Source organism: Chelonoidis abingdonii, chromosome 17 (genome assembly GCF_003597395.2).
Source record: "Chelonoidis abingdonii isolate Lonesome George chromosome 17, CheloAbing_2.0, whole genome shotgun sequence".
In the NCBI taxonomy this organism is placed as follows: Eukaryota; Metazoa; Chordata; order Testudines; family Testudinidae; genus Chelonoidis; species Chelonoidis abingdonii.
The window spans coordinates 35,636,816-35,652,799 of NC_133785.1; the positions used below are offsets into that span (position 1 = coordinate 35,636,816).

The window sequence follows — 15,984 nt, forward strand, 5'->3', positions numbered from 1 at the left end:
TTTCATGTGATTAAAAAAATTAGTTTGGCTGGTATTTTTCAGTAGTGCCTAAGGGTGTTAGGAGCCCAATGGCCATTGAAAACTGTTAGGAGTTGGAACACCTATAGCCTTCTTGGTGACAATATCTACTCTTGTCCCCAGAACTCCTTTCTTTGGAAGTTCTTCATCATAAATGCAGATGACATGTGATTGTGAGGTTTGGTAGTTTTGAGGATACTGGCAAATCAAAAGCTGGATGCAATTCAGTTCCCCTCTTCCCCTGCAATGTATTGATTTCAAATTTTGCAGATCTGTCATGAGGACCTGAGAGCAGAACCTGCTTCTACTGAAGTGAAGAGTTTGTAATAACAGATTGTAGGGCACTGTATATTTTTCCTTCTTTCTTAACCACATTGGGGAAATTACTTACCTGGAGCATCTCCAAATCAGTAATCCAATATTTTTCATTTCCTCTCATACGTTTGTTTGCTAGGACTGTGAAATAGCAGCATGTCCTCTCCATCCAGCTGCTCCAGAAACAAAAAGATCTGTGCCCAGCATTCACAGGACACAATGGAGATTTGGATCTTGGACACCCGTAAGTGTGTGTTCAATGGTTACATTTTATAAGGTGACGCATTTTTAGTTATCGTTGGTTTGATTTTTATCCCAAAGTCTGTGATGTTGCGCAACAAGAGATGACTTCTCACTAAACTACTTGTTGATCTTTTCTAGTGCTCGATGACATGTGGGAAAGGTACTAGGATGAGGTATGTCAGCTGTCGTGATGATCAGGGCTCAGTGGCTGATGAAGCCGCCTGTTTTCACCTCCCTAAGCCTTCAGCGACAGAAGTGTGCTCCATAACGCCGTGTGGACAATGGAAAGCCCTAGAGTGGAGTTCTGTAAGCAAATCCAGTTCTTACCACAATATAATCTATGTGGCCTGTTCCTTCAATTTAGTTCATATATTTCTCATGTACTCTGTCATCCAGGTGAAAGGCAAGGAAGTTGAGGTGTTTCAACTTCTTTTCATTAGCAAGTGATTTCATTTTAAAAAGCATCTCTCCAGGCAGGAAATAAGTGTCTTCGTTTCCACTTGTCAATGCAGTGTTCAGTGACATGCGGCCAAGGTAAAGCAACGCGGCAAGTAGTCTGCTTGAATTTCAGCGACCAGGTGGTCGATAGAAGTGAATGCGATCCAGACGATCTCCCGCCAATGGACCAGGATTGCTCTGTCTCTTCCTGTCAGAACACCCATGACTCCGGCAGGCCAATCCACCCTTTCCCATACCCGGAGCATCCACCAAAACCCCACCCAGGGGGAAACCTGAACCAGAACGCTGGCCCCGCGCACATACCAGGAGGCAACCAGTGGAGAATCGGCCCATGGGGTGCTGTAAGTGTCAATTTATTTACTTCAAGCCAAATTATGAACCCTGCGTTCCTTTTCCCCCCGCACAGATGTGCAATTAGGTACCACCTCATTCCCCTGCACTCACTACCTATATGAGCCATCTATTCCTCTGCCCATGCATATGGGTAGATTGTTAGCTCTGCTCCTTCAAAGCACCAGAAGACACGACAGGGTAAGTAACCTGCCGGGCATAGGGCTGGCAGCATTACTTCCCTTGAGGTCAAGGCCTAACTAGGGACCAGATGGTGCTTTTGAGTCACCATGTGGTTCCTGGTCTTCTCCTGGAGCAGTGCAGCTCTGCTCCTTGCTAAGGGTTAGTGACCAAACACAATTGAGACTTTCATAGATTCTAGGACTGGAAGGGACCTCAAGAGGTCATCGAGTCCAGTCCCCTGCCCTTATGGCAGGACCAAATACTGTCTAGATCATCCTGGATAGACATTTATCTAACCTACTCTTAAATATCTCCAGAGATGGAGATTCCACAACTCCTAGGCCTTTATTGCGAGCACCACTTATTAACCAGTCTCTGAGATAACCACGCCTTCCAGTAACTTCCCCGAGTAACTTGTTTCCTACGGTAGCCGCCATCCCCCCACGCCTACATACGCTGACAGTTAGGAACTTTTCTAATGTCCAGCGTGCAACCTAAACCTCCCTTGCTGCAATTTAAGCCCATTGCTTCTTGTCCTATCCTCAGAGTTTAAGAAGAACAAGTTTTCTCCCTCCTCCTGATGGCACCCTTTTAGATACCTGAAAACTGCTATCATGTCCCCTCTCAGTCTTCTCTTTTCCAAACTAAACAAACCAAGTTCTTTCAGCCTTCCTTTGTAGGTCATGTTCTCAAGACCTTTAATCATTCTTGTTGCTCTTCTCTGGACCCTCTCCAATTTCTCCACATTTCTTGAAATGCGGTGCCCAGAACTGGACACAGTACTCCAGTTGAGGCTCACTTATTTTTTCTCTGAACACAACCTGTGAAACTCAGATTTGAAACAGTGCATTGCTAAGGTCCCGCTTCAGCAAGGTGATGAGGTGTGGGAGGAATTTTAAATATGTGAGTGAAATCAATGGAATGGCTCAGGCACTTAGTTATGCCCAGGCATAATTCCTTTGCTGAGCTGGGGCCTAAAGCGTCGTGGGGGATTTGATGTTGGTAACAACAGGCTTTTCTGCCTGATTTTATGTAGACGGCAAAGCACAGGTGCCAGCTTCCTCATTTTGCTGGGGGTGCTCGACCCCCGCTCTGCCCAGGCCCTGCCCCCACTTCTTCCCACCCCTTCCCCAAGTGTGCCTGCCCTTACTCCACCGCTCCCTCCCAGTGCCTCCTGCACACCACTGAACAATTGATTTGTGGCGGGCGGAAGGCACTGGGAGGGAGGGGGAGGAACTGATCAGTGGGGCTACCAATGGGTGCTGAGCGCCCACTGGTTTTTTTTTGCAAAGGTAAAAGGATGTTAATTATGCTAATATCATAGACTTTACATTTGTCTAACAACTCTAGCTCCTTTGGCAAGAGGTGGGGGTTTCGCTGCCTGTTGCGCGAACGCACTCCCAGAGCTGAGTGTGCTCATGGTCCTTCGGGTGAAAGCTAAGCAATAACTGGACTTCCTGGCACCGTGGGTGATTGTGTTTTGCAGTGCTCTAGTACATGCGCTGGGGGATTCCAGCGGCGGGCTGTGGTGTGCCAGGATGAAAATGGATATACTGCAAGTGACTGTGATGAGAAAGCAAAACCTGTTGAGCAGAGATCATGTGAATCTGGCCCTTGTCCTCAGTGGGCTTATGGCAGCTGGGGAGAGGTGAGAGCCAAGTGAACCTTTTCCTGTCTCTCTAAAGACATAAGCCAAGGTTTTCAATTGTGGGGCAGGGAGTTGAAAAATGAAAGAAAAAAATACTGGCAAAATGTTTCGTTTACTGAAAAGCGAGTTCTTGGGAGCTGAAACCGTTCTGTAAAGTGTCTGATAATGTTTTCAATTAAGTACGTTGCAGAAACTTTTCCAGACAATGACAGGTTTTGAAAACTCTATTTTAAAAAGGCCATTTTTTTGAGAGAGAAACTACTTATTTGAATTATGTCAGCCTGCTCTAGTGAGTTTAGTGTCCAGCTTCAGACATCTTCAAAAGCACTAGGCTGGTGTTTAGCACTTTCTAAAAATTGGTCCCATTTAATGTGTCTTATTCTAAGCACCCAAAAATAGTGGCCCCCAGAAATCTCTGGTCTCTTCTGAAATGTAGAAAAAAAGACCCTCTTATGAGGCCTGTCTTGCCCCACCCTGAAATCAGTGGAAAGACTTTTGTTGGTTTCAATGGGAGTTGGCTCAGACAATGCTCAATATGCAAATTACTAATATTATAACTACTCTGTTCTCTGTTGGTTTCCTTTCTCTAGTGCACAAAGTCATGTGGTGCAGGAACAAGAACAAGGCTTGTGGTGTGCCAGCGCCCTAACGGTGAAAGGTTTCCCGATCTAAGCTGTGAAATTCTCGACAAACCACCAGACCGTGAGCAGTGCAATATGCAGGACTGTCCTAGAGATGCAGCCTGGAATGCTGGTCCGTGGAGCTCGGTACGACCATAACATATTTATCTTTGTGACTCTCTTTATAAATGTTCCATAACAACAAATCTAATATGCTTAAAGCCAAGGTGTTAATATTTTGTGTCATAAAACTGCACTTAAAGAAGATTATTTACAATATATTCAGAGTGACACATTCAGGAAGGGCTTACGTTAGCAAGGTAAACTCCTTTAATTTAAAAGGCACTTTCTGCTAGATAACCAACTTTGTACATTTTACTGCGTTGCAAGCACTATGCATTACGAGTCTTGGTTATGACTGCGTTCTTTGCATGCAAATTAAAACCTGGCATTTTAAGCAGTACATTTAAATTTAAATGAAAGTTTTGATCATATTTTATATTAATATTTTATTGTGCATTTCTTAGTGCACGTTACATTTTCTCTGCCCCCCCAAAAAATTGTAGTTACGGGAGGATTTTGGTGCTAAGTTGCCCTCATTTGCAAGTATATGTGTTTATAAGTGCGTGTATTAATTTATAAATGTGTACACACCCATAAAGAAAACACATGCACATTCCTACGTTAGTATAATGCATATATACATGTATATGTATTTCCATGTATGTACATGTGTGTTTATACATATTACATATAACATCCTTTATTCTCGCCTCACAGTGCAACTGATGAGGGGCCATCTTTAAAGCGGCTTTAAGTTACCCTTGCATATTTCTCTGATCCTTGGTCAAATTGCCAACCACTGCTCTTAATTACACTAGCTGCCCGTATGGAACTATTATGGCAGCCAAGGATCAACAGGAAGTAGGGAAGCCCCCTTACGTTAGGTCACCTTTCCTCTTCAACCTCTGGGAGGGGAGTGGAATAGGAGTGGTTATGTGGCTCTGTGCCACTGGGACGATTCTCCTGCACTGGAGTGAGCCACCCACAGCTCCAGCAGTGCAAAGTGGCTCTAATGCGGGGGATGATCTGGACCATTATATTGTGTCCTGTAGCTTAAAACTCTACCCAGCCTGGGATCTGTCTGCTCTGCAAGGTGAACTCCACAGAATAATACTGACTTCCTGTATAAAAGGCCCTCTCCACCTGAGAACAGGTGGAATTCTAGTGCTGGTTGCTAACAAGTGCTCTTACACTGAAGTGAGTGTGGGACTTGGGACACTGGCTAGATACAATGAAAACCATTTGATGTGGCCATTTTAAAATGACATGCAAACACGTGTCAAAATGTATTGTATATTTTGTTATAACATACCTGAAGGCTTTTTAAAGGTGATTTGACTTGAAAGCACTTTATTAAAAAAAAAGGCCTTTTTGTAATATATTGACTTCCTTAACACTATGGTTTTAAAAGTCACATTGCTGTAGTTTCTGTGGATGCTTTTGGTAACACTTCTAATATTTTTTTCATACCTCAGTGAATTATGTGATAGCCATAACATTGCTGAATAGTATTTATATGGTGCTTCATCATTACAAGGGACAGTGATCTGAAATATTTAATTTGAGGTGCTAATGTATCGCTTTTATACTGAGAGTTGATGCTAACAGTGAACGAGCTGAACACTACTCAGTACCCGATGCAGTTGGTTTCTCCCACAACTACGTACTGAAAATTGCTGCTAACTTCTAGTTTATGTGCTTGAATGTTTGCAAGACCCAAAAGAGATGGATAGACTATTCTGTTGGTTTTGGGTGTAATCCAGCATTTGGCATTATCTTCGGGAACAGACCATAGGGCTGTATGCAGCTCTGATGTAACTGTCAGTTTCAGTGGAGTTGTGCCCACTTACATCACAGCTGAATCTGCCCTCTAGTGTTTGATAGACAGGACTCCATCTTGCATTCCTTCCCCAGCTAAACCTCCCACTGATGCCAGGTGTCAATGAGCTGGGTCAGGTGTGCAGAATCAATCTTGCAGCACTGGGGTGCATGCAGCTGTAAACTGTGTTCTTAGTCTTATGTCAATTAATGTTTGCCCTAACTCTTCAGTGGAGAATCTTGTGACCAAAGCATTCAGTAGTAGCGTCACCTGCTCCAACCATCCTTTCTCTTGCAAAGTTCCCGCTGGAGAAATATTTTCAGAACTGAGCCACTATTGTTCCTGTATAGGGTCTTGATTTTTCATGTCAAGTATCTTATCTGTTTGCCCGAGCTCTGCCGTAAGTGACTCCAGAGCTGTATTTAGGGTGACCAGACAGCAAATGTGAAAAATCGGGGCGGGCATGGGGGGTAATAGGGACCTATATAAGAAAAAGACCCAAAAATCAGGACTGTCCCTATAAAATCGAAACATCTGGTCACCCTGGCTGTATTTGAGGACCTGGATGATAATCTGTGGGCTCAACAAGGAACCAAAGTTTTGGTTCTCCTGAAAAATATAATAAATGTATATGTATCTCTCGTTTTCATATTACCATGCGCTACTACAGTAGGTAGTAGGGATTGTATCACCTCACTTGCTTCTAGGTCTGACACTGATTACAGACGTCATTCGGTAGCCGTTCATACTTCATCTGTTCAGATGGAGTGTCACTACCAGATTTTTGGTCATTTTTGAAACAAGAGTATAGTATTAGCTGAAACTTTTCAGCAGTGTGGATTTATGTATTTATGTAACAAAGTGTATTTATTTTTCCAATATTGTTATTTAATTTTATATAAATATTGCATACATTTACAATGTTTAATGTTAACATTGAACAGTGAAAATTAAAGACAAGTAGAATGTAATCAGAAATGAATTTGTATAATTTCTTGAGTCTTATGGTAAACTATAATGATACACTTAATGCTGTAAGATGGCAAGATTTTCTGAATAGGTAATGTGAGATTACATCTTCTGTCAACAGTTTTTTTTAAAAATCATCATTATTTAGTGATTCTCTAAGGAAATCAGTCATTCATACTAAGTAATATAAACTATATTTAGAAAGACCTTTAGTTCCTTTTGCAATAATGTTATTGCTCTAAGACCTCTTACTGTGACTATGATGTACAGAGGAGTCATTTCATGCAAGTATTTAATTGGATAGTGTTCTTGCATGATTGACTGAAATGTATTATGTAAAACATCAGAACGTAGACTGTTCATTTTATTAATATTTAGTCCTTCAGTCCTTACTCAGACAGATTCTGTAGTGTCCTTTTATGAAATCAGATGGGGGGAGTTTTATCTGACCTAAACATTTCAGGATGTAGCCGATAGATAGAGATTTTATATATACAATTTTTAAAGCTGTGTGTGAAATCATACTATTATCATATGGCATGGCTCGTGTAAATGCAGCAAACATTACCTTTGTAATGTACTTTCCAGGGGAACAAAAGAATCATAAAACCATGTGGTACCTTTCAAACTCCTTGTTTATTCAAGAACATTTAGTGTTCAAGCACTGGGGGAATTATCATCCATCTGATAGACCTGCTTTTAGGACACATACACATAAAGACTGTTACTGGGGCTAACTAATACTTTCTTAACATTCAGGTGCATAATTAAGTTGACTGACAACAACTTTTTATGTACACGCAAATGGTGAAGGGAAACATTCACACACTTCTAAAAACTAGGTCGCCAAGAATCAGTACCCTCAGAACCTTGAATCCATGCATCCAAAAACTAACTGGCTGCAATCCTGATCTGGTTGAAGTCAATGGGAGTTTTCCCACTGACTTCAATGGGATCAGAATTTCACCTCTTGAGAATGGAATCCCCACCGAAACTGATGTGAGTTTCTTACACAGAGGTCGTGGCAAATTGGACACTAAAGTTGTGAAAGCCAGTGTTTTGAAAGAGTAAGCAAATCATAAGGTACCTACTAGTAATAGCTATGTATTTATTGAGGTGTGTCTCTTATACCCTCACTGCATGAGTATTGAACTCAGTGATTTTAATGGGGATATGTCAAATACTTGCAGGAGCAACTGTGGCCCTCATTCTGTCATTGGATCCACCTGGGCAGACCAATCCGGGCATTAAGTCCTATGACGGCATTTGCAAACAACATCTGATTGGCTGCATACAGTTTATCAAAAGCCTACCAATAATCTAGACTTTGGTTTGCCAAATCATGAGGATACAACAACACTGCAAACAATCCTATTAAAACTGAGCACTTCAAATTAATGGCATACAGTGATTAGAGGGTAAATAATCAGGATATATGTTTTCTCAAGAAAATAAATGATTGCATTAGTGTACACTAGTAGATAGCACAGTTGTTCATTGATATGAGATCTGTGTAATGAAGAAATTACTTATCGCAGGCTTCACAACCTGCTCACATCTCTTCTGATTAGAAAACAGAAAGGGTCAAATGAAGCAGTGATTTTACCCAATGCAATCCCCTGAGTTTCAGTTGTGACAGTCACGGAGCTGCCTGGCAGTGGAGTATAAGTCAGTGTTGAATTTGGCTTGTGCACTGTATTTGAGATAACTCTAGAAGAGTATTATCAATTTCAACATGATCTACTGCGTGATTTTTGCCAGCAGGCCTCCTTGTTTATCAATCATTATTATCAGAAGACTTTAGCCAACAGAAATATTCAAAAGGGATTTAGGGCCAGATTTTTAAAAGTGTTTTAGGTGCCTAGTGGGATTTTCAAAAAGCACGTAGGCACCTAAAACTCATTGATGTCAACTGATGGTAGGTGACTAGATGTTTTTGAGCATCCAAACAGATGTCCTAATTTTGAAAATGAGTCAGGTACTACAGTGCTGCGTGCAGCAACACTTAAATACCTGCAAAAATCTGGGCTTATGGGCACGTCTATGCTACCCCCTAAGTCGGTCTATGTTACTGCAGTGGCTGATGTCCACACTACCCTCCTTCTGTCGGTGGTGTGCATCCTCACCAGGAGCACTTCCACCAACTGAAGACGGGTATTGGGGGTGCTGAGAGTCCTCCGTGCAGCTTCCTGCCAGGAGCCCAGCTGCTCCTCCACCTGCCGGCTCTCAGTTCCCCATTCCCAGCTGGGAGTGGGGGACAATCACCGGGGCTTATCAGCTCCTTGAGCGGGGAGTCTCCGGGCAACAGCCCGGCTGGGAGTGGAGAGACAGGGGCACCCGGGCTCTAGCTGCCCAGCTTCTTAATCAGTTTCATGGCTCCAGCAAGGGACCATGAAATTGACGAGGCAGCCAACAGCTGGTTCAGGTAACACAGTGTCTGCACAGACAGTGCTGGCCCTAACTACAACCACATAAGCCCAACGCCTCTCCGGAGGTGGAGTTGTTATGACGGTGTAGTAGGGCACTTACATTGGCAGGACAAGGCTGTAGTGTGTACGCTGAATCATTAGATCGACATAAGCGGCCTTATGTCAATCTAACTGTGTAGCATAGACCAAGCCTGTGTAACATTTCTGGTGACTAGAGTCCTTTTGAAAACAGTGACTGATAAAAATGCCTCCCCCATGGAGCTAACTGAAAATGGTTTGGAGAACGGCATTATTTTAAGTGCCACGATAATGATAATGTTCTTAGCAGTTATGCTTCGGCAAGAGAATAAGAATAAGATGGAGAATATATTATTGCCCTTATATAAATCGGTGGTACGCCCACATCTTGAATACTGCATACAGATGGGGTCGCCTCATCTCAAAAAAGATATACTGGCACTAGAAAAGGTTCAGAGAAGGGCAATTAAAATGATTAAGGGTTTGGAACGGGTCCCATATGAGGAGAGATTAAAGAAGGCTAGGACTTTTTCAAGCTGGAAAAGAGGAGGGACTAAAGTCGGGGATATTGAAGAGGGTATATAAAATCATGGAGTGATGTGAAGAAAGTAGAAAAGGAAAAGTTATTTACTTATTCCCATAAATACAAGAACCAGGAAGTCACCAATGAAATTAATGGGCAGGCGAGGCTTCAAACAAACGAAATAAGGAGAAGCTCTCATCTTACACGGGCGACGCACAGTCAAGCTGTCCGAACCTCCTTGCTCGTAGGAGGTTGTGAGGCTGGCTATAACAGCATTTAAAAGAGAACTGGTAAATTCCAATGGTGGTTAAGTCATAAATGGGCTATTAGCAGATGGAAGGAATGGTGTCCGCTAAGCCTTCTGTTTGTCAGAGGATGGAGATGGATGGCAGGAGAGAGATCACTTGATCATTACCTGTTAGGTTCACTCCCTCTGGGGCACCTGGCATTGGCCACTGTCGGTAGACCGGATGCTGGGCTAGATGGATCTATGGTCTGACCTAGTACAGCCGTTCTTATGTTAAGAACTGACATACTAAGTGATAACCAGAGGCACATTTGGTTGACTATAGCTCTGCCAGTCTCCTCTGTTCCTCAGAAAATGTATTTGCTATGACAGCAACATTACCCAGGTGCTGCATGATCCTTTACGCTTACCTTTGCTGTAAAGGATCATGCAAAACACCCTTGAAACCGACGAGATATATATTCAACAGAACTGCTCATTCCCTCTGCCTTTGCACTGCTTCCCCTGTCCTTTGCCTCTTTGACGTCTCTTCAGACTGTGCGCGCCTTACAGCAGGGAACTTCACAGCTCTGTAAAGTGTCATGTCCCCCCTCCCTCCATGGCCACTATAGAAATAATAATGATCGGTATGTGGACACTTTCGTGCGGGGACAAAATACTGTAGCAGCAGAGGAAAGACAGACATAAGGTTCTACGGTCCTTAACATTGCCAGATAGATGGGTGGTATTATGGTATGTGCTCAGGGATGCATTGAGAAGTAGGTGGCTTAACAAAACATATTTTTCGTAAGAAGTCACAGCAAATAAAGTGAGAGGCTCGATATTCTATTCACAATCTCCTAAGCCATCCTCTTCCTCTGTGAAAATCATTTTCTGCCCATTTCGACTGCGAGCTCTCTGGGGCATGGACTCCTTCACTGTGATGTCCTCAGGGTTCTGTTGTTGGGCCCTCTTCCCTTTCCTCACCTCCTTAAATGCAGCCTTGGGCGTCACTCATCTGCAGAGGGTACCTTGTTCCATGTGCCTCTCTTGCTTCAGCCCATTCCTCACTTTCTGCCTCATCAATTGTTGACTCCACCAAAACTTGCTTCCTCTCAGTATATTCCAGAACTGAAGAGATCACCCCAAACCACCACCACTTATAGCTGAGTCAAATCTCACCGTCACCTCAGTGATCAGAACAGAAGTATTGGACATGAGGTCCTTTTCCTTTAGCATCTCCAGTTCATGTCAGTCTAAGTGCCAGCACCTCCAAAAGCTTGGCTACGTTACCTGAAATACGAAAGGATTGGTTTAATAGCATAGGGATCAGATCTGGAATATCTGGATTCACTAGAGCCCTAGGTTCAAACCCTGACACCATCAGCTCAAAGCACTGTGGTCTTCATGAGCTCAAAGGGCTGGGATTTTCAGTGCCGGCTTAACTCTGCTGCCATAGTGTCCATAATAAATCTTCCATCGGCTTCACTGGGAGCAGAGCTAGGCTAATGCTGAATGCTTTTGAAGGTGCCACCCTAGGAGTTTATCCAGTTGTCCTTGACCAACATTCCCCTTTGCCCACTGTTGAGCAGTTGCCATGTGCCAGTTAGCTACCTCTATACACCCCAGAGATGGCTGAATTTCGACAGTACTGTGTGTGACCTAGTGGAGTGATAGCCAGACTAGTGGGGAGCTGTGTCACCCTAGCCTTGCAACCTGGGTTGCCTAGCAATGCCTTACTAGTGTAGCTCCCAACTTGGACAGCTCACAAACAGTCTTCCAGCATGTAAGTCACATCATGAGTGTTTGTGTGTAACTCTAACCTGCCAGCCACACTTGGGTTTCACTCTGACTTTTACCAGCCTTAGTTACCTCTGCCAGGTAATCCCAGCACACTCCCAATCCCAGAATTCCCCCCAAAAATTTATGTCTTGTACTGTCCAACCCTCTCCTGGACAATTAAGTCTGTTGTTCCTTTAAGGGAATAATATACATACAACTTGCCATCCCAAATGGAGTTAGCCAGACACTTCTACTTAAACACACTGGATTAGATAAAGCAATAAAACAAGTTTATTAACTACAGAGAGAGATATTTAAAGTGAGCACAAGCAATGGAGAATAAAAGTTGGAAATGTTTACACGAAAATAAAGATAAAAATGCCTTCGAGTGTCTAACTTGACAAACGATGTTAGATTCAAATCAAAGTTTCTCACCACATGCTTCCAATAGCATTACTGACCACACTTGCAGGTCAGGACCCCTCCCCAGAGTCCAACAGCTGTTTCCTGAGGCACAGAAAATGAGATGGGCAGGGAGACAGAAAGGGGTGTCGTGGGGTGTTTGCCCCTCCTTTTTATATATTCATTACCTCTTTGAAAAGCTTTTCCAGCTGAGAACCAAAAGACAGTCAGTCTGGCAGAGGAAGGAGACTTCCTGCTGTTTCTTTGCTACAATGCAGATCTCTTCACCCCTCCTTCTTGCCAGAGAATGGCCACTTGACAGGTACTGGCCCATTAGCTTTGTTGACACCTGGCTGGGGCGTCATATTGCCCTTTGTCTTTGCGAAACGGGTTTAGCCACTCCCCAGACTCATCTGGGAAACACAATTCAGTCATGATTTCAGCTTATATTCATGACTTTACACATAATGGTGCTACATGCATTTTACCAGGATATTACTGATCAGTAATTATGAGTTTTCAAATATCAGAGGGGTAGCCGTGTTAGTCTGGATCTGTAAAAGCAGCAGAGAATCCTGTGGCACCTTATAGACTAACAGACGTTTTGGAGCGTGAGCTTTCGTGGGTGAATACCCACTTCGTCAGACGCAGCATATGGCATGCTATGTACAAAGATTATTACAGTAATGTGCACGGTGTGAATACAGGGGTGTATTCCATCACTCGATGTACATAACTTATGAAATGACCTGGGATGAAATGAGAAATGTAGATAACAGTGTATTATTTCATCACTATGCTCTTAAATACAGTTCCCTATCAAATATTTTTTCTGGACTTCCATGTGCCTGGACACAGCCACTCCCAATCTTCTTCAACTGTTCCCTTTTCTGTTTCCTCCTAAACAAATCTCAACAGAAGATTCCTTGCCATCTTCTAACCTCATACTTAATACATCCTCCTCAACAAGTTTCCATTATTTGGAGTTGACCTGTGTCTTCTGCTTCCTTACCTAGTGTCTTCTGCCATGATTCACCACCTAGGTCAGCCCCCCATCTTTCACCATGTTGATCTTCCAGTCATCATACGTATAGAGCAAGAAGCACAAATCCAACCTTTACAAAAAGCATAGAAACCCAAGCATTTTGCAGCTACAGTTAGGGTCGTTTATGGATTCAGTGAGCTTTATGGTAGGGATTAGGTAGGTTGTTTTGTATGATAAAAGTGTGTCCCAAAGAAAGTTGCCCGATCACAAAAATATTAAATGTTTTCATACTCCAGTAAGACCACCTCAGAGTACTGTCAGGTTTCTCTAGCATTTCATTTCAAGACCAAACTGGAGCAACTTAATTAAACAGATCATACAGGGGTTTCCTCTAGATGAGGTCAGCTTGGTGCTGCTTAAGGAATAGTCCCTATATGTCAATGGCTATTAGCCAGGATGGGCAGGGATGGTGTCCCTAGCCTCTGTTTCCAGAAGCTGGGAATGGACAACAGGGGATGAATCACTTGGTGATTCCCTGTTCTGTTCATTCCCTCTGGGGCACCTGGCACTGGCCGCTGTTGGAAGACAGGATACTGGACTAGATCGTATGGCAAAGTACCTTCTTCTCCTCAGCAGGCTCAGTCCTTTTTAGCCTGGAAGACACAGGCTTGGGCAAAGACACAGGCTCTAGGTAGCACAGGGTCTGGCTATTCCTTCCCTCAGTCAGTCCCTTGTGCTGGTTTTCTCCCCTTCTGGGGACAGAGTGCAGCCTTCCTTGCTGGAAGGGTTCAGAGCCTTGCTGCACCTCACTTACTGGCAGCTTCCCTGCTTCTCTCACTCTCCATGCCGGGGAGGGTTTTAAAAGGTCTCAAGCAGTTGGAGCCAGCTGAACCTAATTAGTTCCCTGGTAACTCCTTTTCCAACTGAACCTTATTTCCCCATGGTTCTCTCTCCTCGGTGGATTGAGAGAGGCCTTTTAACCCCCTGAGACTAATTACTACCCCCTCCTTTGTAGCCATTCATCCTGGATTTGCTACAATGGACCTTTGCTCTGACCCAGTGTGGACATTCTTATGTTATGTTATTTGTACTGTGAGAGTGCCCAAAGGCTCCAACCTGGCTTTGGGCCTACCTAAGGAACAGTTCTTGCCTAGAGAAGCCATCTAGTTCAGAATAGGTTAGGCCCATTCACCTCCTTTTTGTTGCTGCTTCCATCATGACCATGAGAGAGCACAGTCACTTTCAGATTGTTGTGCCTATTTTTGCTTTTTATGTAGTGCGTTCGCTGCCCATCAGCTGACCGCACTGCAGACTAGAAGATTTTTAAGTAACTCAATTAAACATGACAACTTAAAATTAAAAAAGCTCCTGTTGTATTGGCTTGGCACAGATGGATGGTTTGTTGTCTGTGTCGTTTGGGGAAGAGGTGACTTTATTTTAATGCAGGCATTTAAGAAAAACAAGTCCCCTTATTCCTCTCCACAAACATGGTGCTTGCCTCAGGCATTGTGCCTTGGAGCTGCAAGTGCTCAGCCCTCGACAACAGGGACGAGGCACCGTGATGCCGTGTGCACAACGCCCCGTGAAGTCTTGTCCCTTATGCGCAGTAGTGCTGGGTATAATGGTCATGATGGTTACAATAAAAGGTGTGTTGCCACTGAGAGAGCTTTGAGCAAAAGCCACCGGTTCTGGTGTGGAGTCGCTGGTTCTGGAACAGAGACTGAGACTCTGAAATGGTCACTTCCTGTAATCTGAAGTTAGTTCTTTATAGCCTACGGGCAAGTTTGTGATTTACTGTGCAGTGCTGCACATCCCTTCATATCCCACACATCACTGCTCTCTGCCTCGAAAAGAGGGAGAAAGCATGTTCAGCAGGTTACAGAGTCCCTGAACCCCATGTAAAGCAGGTAGGGAGAGGCACGGAGGGAGCAGCACCTCCCCTACTCCTGCCAAAGTGCGAGGCTCTGCCAGCATGCACAGTTGCACCAGCACAGCGGGGGAGGTAATTTTGTTATAGTCCCACACCAGTAGCAAATTACTGTCTTAGCTTCTTGGAGCAAGGAGGAAAGTCACAAGTCCATCCCTGAGTCCATGTGAACGCTGCCCTGGGGCCTGGCTCAAGCCTTCTCCCTGTTGCTTAGGGCGGCTTCTCCCTCTTCCTTTAGGGTCATGGGTTCTTTATTCTGGCACTTGGTACCTCCACTCAATGTGACTCCTCCCTCAGCCAGGGATACAGGGGGTGCTGTCCCTTGGGAAAACATCTAACACCATGTACTATACTAGGAATGTAGGGATGAAATAAATATTGCAGTCTCCAAAGTAACAACACAACAATAAGGGAACTTTATGAGGCCCAGGGCACAGAGGATAAAGGGTTAAGGAAAGAATAGGCATAACTAGAATAATAAGATAGCAACAATACCTGAAACTCTCCACCTGCCAGCACTTCCTATGGGCCCAATCCCTCCTAGCACCTGCCTGGGCAGTATGCGAGTGGAGAATCAGTTCTTTACTGGGGAATGCAGCACTGTAATTGTTGGCCAGCTTAAAACTCACAAGCAAAATAAACTGACGTGGGATTTCTTACAAGGCCTTCTCCCCTAAAAGGGTAGGATTGTCCTGAGGCTCCCTAGTCTGGAGTCCCAGAGAAAATGATGCTGGCTCTTGGTAGCCTAACCTGGAATCGCTCATCTTCCTAGGTTGCTAGTCTCTTCTGGGCTGTCACCCATCGGTGACCCAGTGACCACTGCCAGAGTTCAACGTTTCCCTCTGGGTAGGAATGGGAAGTTTCATGGGAACTCCCAGGCTGTGATGTTTGTTCTGTCTCTGCTTCACTCCAACAACCCAACCCTTTGTATCTGAACTCTGGCTAATGCTTGGTTCTGGTAGTAGCTTCAAGCTTGTTCTGTCACGAGCCTGCACTCTAGGCAGTCTGGGAAATGGAGTCTTGAG

General features: G+C 44.0%; 1 protein-coding gene across 2 annotated transcripts in view; it reads left to right on the forward strand.

The window, feature by feature from the left end:
• ADAMTS9 (ADAM metallopeptidase with thrombospondin type 1 motif 9) overlaps nucleotides 1-15,984 on the forward strand; it is a 144,286-nt gene that overhangs the window by 75,684 nt on the left and 52,618 nt on the right. For both annotated transcript variants that reach the window (XM_032801023.2, XM_032801024.2), the window contains exons 24-28: nucleotides 473-577; nucleotides 715-882; nucleotides 1,089-1,376; nucleotides 3,035-3,196; nucleotides 3,787-3,963. In XM_032801023.2, the coding sequence (XP_032656914.1) occupies nucleotides 473-577; nucleotides 715-882; nucleotides 1,089-1,376; nucleotides 3,035-3,196; nucleotides 3,787-3,963 (900 nt within the window). The remainder of the gene's footprint in view (nucleotides 1-472; nucleotides 578-714; nucleotides 883-1,088; nucleotides 1,377-3,034; nucleotides 3,197-3,786; nucleotides 3,964-15,984) is intronic.